At 31.5% G+C, this 5,401-nt stretch overlaps 1 protein-coding gene across 1 annotated transcript; it reads right to left on the minus strand.

The window, feature by feature from the left end:
* Positions 1-1,971: 1,971 nt before the first annotated feature.
* On the minus strand, positions 1,972-2,943 carry LOC101675635 (olfactory receptor 6C6-like). Its single transcript, XM_004782211.3, has one exon. The coding sequence runs from the start codon at positions 2,908-2,910 to the stop codon at positions 1,972-1,974; it is 939 nt and encodes a 312-aa protein (XP_004782268.3). The 5' UTR covers positions 2,911-2,943.
* Between the last annotated feature and the right edge of the window lie 2,458 nt (positions 2,944-5,401).

The raw sequence follows: 5,401 nt of genomic DNA on the forward strand, positions 1-5,401 counted from the left end.
GAATGTTCTATGTGCATTCGAGAAGAAAGTGTACTCCGCTGCTTTAAGATGAAACGTTCTTAATATATCTATTAAGTCCATTTCGTCCAGTGTGTCATTCAAAGCCATTGTTTCCATGTTAGTTTGCTGCTTACACAATTCATCTCTTATTTTAAGTGTGGTATTAAAGTCCTCTATTATTTTTGTATTATCATCAATGAGGTTCTTTATGTTTGTTATTAATGTATTCAGGTGCTTCCAAGCTGGGAGCATGAATATTTACAATTGTGAGATCTTTGGATTAAGCAATGATGTTTTATATATGACACCAGAAGCACAAGCAAGGAAATAAAAAACAAAAAAAAATTTACTTCATCAAAACTAAACATTTTATGAACTAAGGACACTATCAAGAAACTAAAAAAAAAAAAAAAAGAAAAAAAAGAAACTGAAATGACAACCCAAAGATTGAGAAAAATAAAAACCAAATCTAATAAGGGTCAAATAATTTTTAAAGTGCTTATTGGAAAGCTTTGAGGGCCTTGAATATAATAACACAAACTTATTCCCTTATAATTGCCTTAGAAAGGAAGATGGTTAACAGTGTTGGCTTAAGGGGTGTCTGGGTGGTTCAACAGTTAAGTGTCTCCCTTTGGCTCCGGGATCTAACCCCACAGGAGTCTTCTCATCCTTTTCCTTCTGCAGATCTCTCACTCTCTCTCTCTCAAATAAATAAAATCTTTAAAAACAAAAAAGAGTGTTGGCTTAAAATAGTAAAACAAATCAGAACACAAACCTGAGTTTAAATTGTTTTCTTCTCAGGGCCACATGGATAGGATTACAGTATTAAGTACTCTTTTTCACTCATATTTCTCTGATGGCACATTATATCCAATAGAGAACGCATTATAATTCATGGATTTCTTTGCACATCCATTTTTATTTTTATTATTTTATCTGACAGGATACCGGTAATACTCACTTCTTTAAAAGCATTTTAAGTATGAGTGAGTACGTGCAGGAGTGGGCAGAAGGGAAGGTGAAAGGAAACCCAAATCATTTTTTAAATATTTTTTCAGTGATCCCATATGACCAAATGTCCAACCATTCCTTTCTTTTCTTTTCTTTCTTTTTTTTTTTTTTCAAATATCTCTGGAACCATTTACTGGAGTTTCAGATTCATTGACATTATTACATTTCAACACTCAAATAACTCATTTAGTTTAAAATATAAGCCTTCCAACTTGCCTCCTAGATGCCAATTCCAAAAACCCATCCTCAACACATTTAACATAGTGTCTTTATAAGGTAAAAATCTGCTTGCATAGGTTTTTATATTAAAAAAGAAAACTCTCAAAAGTGCCACCTGCATTAGAATCACCTACTATCCATGTTTCTATATTGTACTCCAGGTAAACTGAAAAGACATTTTAAGAGTGCGAACATTTGACTTGTGTGTGTGTGATTAACAAATCATGTGTGTGACTCTTAGTCATTTCACATTTTCAGGTCTCTAAACCTACCAGATAACATCCTGCTACATTTTAGAACATATGAGCTTTTTATGACTTGAAGCCTCCCTTTTTTTCTTTCCATGTTGAAACAGGTGAGTCACATTTGAAGAACTTCTTAGAGTTCCAGTAGTGTATATTGTTATATTGATGTCTGTATTATTCTTTAAAATTCTAATGATGCATATCTATTTAAAATCATTTTTTGAGGAAGTCAGTACCATGTTTTGTAGAATAAAAGAAATTTCACATTTGTATTGATAACTCAAGATAATACTCTACTATAACACAGAAAGGAATGCATCTAATAAAGAGAAGTAGAAGGAAAAGATGCACTGTGCTGAAATGTTTGGATAAAATGTTGTAAGGTGAAAAAATATTATGAGGTGAACTAATTAAAGGACAGAATAAGTAAACTTATAAGATGAGTCAAAATGTTTATTTACTTTCTTTTTCAAGGTTTTAAAATTAAATTTCCTCTTCATTTTTTGAAAAAAGAGAAAATCTTTTGGAGTGTGTCCTTGAAAGCTTGTTTCACTTGCTGGTTTCTGAGAGTATAAATGAAAGGGTTTAATAAAGGGGCAACCGAGGTATAAATGACACTTACACCTTTGGATAAAGTCACTCTTTCCTTTGCTGTTGGCTTTATGTAATTAAAGATACAGCTACCATAAGTAAGGGAGACTACAATCATATGAGAAGAACAAGTAGAAAAAGCCTTTGTTCTTTTCTGAGCAGAGGGGATTTTTAGAATGGTCTTGATAATATATGTGTAAGAAAGAACCAGTAACAGCAACGTGACTAGGAGATTTATAAGAGATAAGACAAATGAAAGTAATTCCAATAAATGAGTGTCAGTGCAGGAAAGCTGAAGCACAGGGGAAGTGTCACACATGAAATGATCAATTACTTTGGAAGCACAAAAATCCAGCGTCAGTCCTGAGGCCAATGGTGGAAACGAAAGCAGAAAGCCAACCGTCCATGAACTGAATAGTAGTTGGTAACACACTTTGTTGTTCATAATGATGGGGTAATGTAGAGGTTTGCAGATTGCTACATACCGATCAAAAGACATGGCAGCCAGTAGGTAAAATTCTGTAATTTCTAACAAGAGGAAAAAGAATAACTGAGATGCACAACTATTGTAGGAAATTATTTTGTTTTCAGTCATGATGCTTATCAGGTATCTGGGAATACAGACTGTTGTCAATGAAGCTTCCAAGAAGGAGAAATTTCGGAGGAAAAAATACATGGGAGTCTTGAGGCGGGGATCTAGCAAGGTAAGAAGGATGATGGTTAAGTTCCCCAGCACACTCAACACATAGTTTATGAAGAAAAATATAAAAATCACAATTTGCAATTGTGGGTCATCAGTCAATCCTAGGAGAATGAATTCGATCTCTCTTGACTGATTCCTCATTCCAGACCTGAGTACTATTAAATACAGATAGGAAGACAACTTCAGAATTGGAAAAAAGAAGATTTTTACAAAAGCTACTGGCAGGAAAAAAAAAAAAAGAAAATGTAGTCAGAAATGTAAAGAAGTTTAAAAAATTGATCTAATTTAACAGGATAGATGATACTTAAAACTGTATTAACCTAGGTCAATCTAACTGATTGCTGCTGTGAGAGTTATGATAAGAACACTACTAAACTTTTTCTTTTTCCGTATTTGAACTTGAAAGATCATTTAAATTTTAGCTGATTATTTCCAAATGAGGTAAATTCTCTTTTATGTCTATAGAACAAAAGCTTGACCTTAAGTATATTTTCTATGTATAGCTTAAAAATCATTGAAAAACTTCTCATTACATCCAGAAAATTAATACCAATATCTATATGTAATTTGCTCTTCAAAAATTCTTAGCTCATTAAAACACTTAAAATTTGTGAAATATGGAAGTAATGACAGTTACATTCTATTTCTATGATTGAAATATTCAGATATATACCATTATTTTGTCCTGATGCAGTAGTTCCCCATTGTTCCTTTATCTCATTTCACTTAATTATTATTTTTCATTCATGTCAAATACATCAGTCTTCTCAGCAGTTGCATTTAATCATGAGGTTTTGACTGTTACATCTACATAAAAATGGAAGAGTAAATGACAGTTCAAAAGTCAATGGATATTACCTGGCTTTCACTTGTGGCAATGCTTTCATTTATGATCTATATATTTACTACAAATTATAAGTGACTTACCATATCTAGAATACATTGATATAATTTTTCCCTTATGGGAATATGGTAGAAACAGGGGTCAAAAGTAAATGATGAATATTCCATCTCTAATAATATTACAAAAAATTCAATAGCTTAAGAGGAAAGTTAATTCCAAAGCATTTCTGCAGAAAGGTTCTAAAAACATATATGCATTCTGGAAATTATATTAATCTGCTAATAACTTTCACTCTCACTGATGGTCATTAAAATGACACAACCCAGATATTACAAATAATTAGAATCCTCTTTCAGGCTGGATGAGATTGATTTTCTGTCTTTTTTCTTATATATTAAGATTAATGTAAATGTCTCTATAAAAATACTAAGTGAAAATATAATGCTCTAAATGAAAAGTGATTTGGGGAAATCCTTCATACAAAAGGAACCCAAATTTTGTAACAAAGAATTCTTGCTTCAAATTATGCACTAACAAAAGGAACAGTTTTATTACTTTGCTCATAGGATACACAGGGGATTAATTTAAAAAGAAGAAGAAGAAGAAGAAAGAAAAAGAAATGCCCCCTCGAGACTCATATCAGGAATATCAGTTATGTGAAAAATAACACAACAACCAAAACAAACAAAAAAGGAAGGAAATAAAAGCTACTGTGAAATGCCTTAAGCACAAAAGTGAATTTCTTTAACTACAAAACATATTCTCCCAAAAGAGAACTAGAAGTAATTTAAACCCTATACTTAATGCCAACAAGAATTTCAGATATTCCAGTACCCTGGGACAGTATGACCATTTCTACACATTAAGAGGATTGAGCCCAAATGGAAACCATTCACTTGCTTCCCCAGTCAATAGTGGGATTTCATTAACTAGTGAATTAACTATGCCCCAAATTGGAGGTGTAGGGCAGTACTTAATATTTTGCTATTTTTAATATTTTGATATAAAATATAAAGAAGAAAACCAACAAATAACCATGAAGATCATTTATTCCTGGATCATTTGTTGATCTAACTGCTATTCAATATAATAGTATGTGTTAATAACAAAAAAGAATATTCTACTAGATAAGCATGATATAGCCATTAGTATCAGGGCATTAACATTCATAGATTATTAACATGCTTCTCCAATTCTATTTAAGTTTCACCGGTGACTAAAAGTTTTTTTAATGGAAAATAATACAATTTAGATATATATGTTAATTTAATTACCATAATGTTTTAGTTTCCTTTAATTTGGAAAATTTTGTAGTCTTTCCTTAACTTCAAGAATATTGATGGAAATTTTTTTTTCTTCCTTAAATTAACTCTAAGTACATTTTTAAAAAATTTGAATCCAGTATAGACTACCTACAGTTTTATATTAGTTTCAGGTGTACAATGGAGTGATTCATTATTTCTGTATATTATGCAGTGCTCTTCAAGGTAAGTGTGATCTTTGTCCCCTTCTCTATATGCACACTTGAGCTGCTTCTATATTTTAGCCATTGTAAATAATGCTTCAAAATCAGAGTGCACAAATCTTTTAAATTACTATTTTCATATTCTTTGGGTAAATGCTCAGTCGTGGAATTAATAGATCATAGAGTAGCTTTATTTTAAGTTTTTAGGAAGCCTCATATTTTCTTCAACAGTGGTTGTATCAATTTGTATTTCCACCAATAATGCACAAAGTTTCCTTTTGAATTTGTTTTTGTGTTTGATATAAGAAAATGGTCCAGTTTCT

Source organism: Mustela putorius, unplaced genomic scaffold (assembly GCF_011764305.1).
Source record: "Mustela putorius furo isolate JIRA1106 unplaced genomic scaffold, ASM1176430v1.1 tig00537226_pilon_pilon_pilon, whole genome shotgun sequence".
Taxonomy (NCBI): Eukaryota; Metazoa; Chordata; class Mammalia; order Carnivora; family Mustelidae; genus Mustela; species Mustela putorius.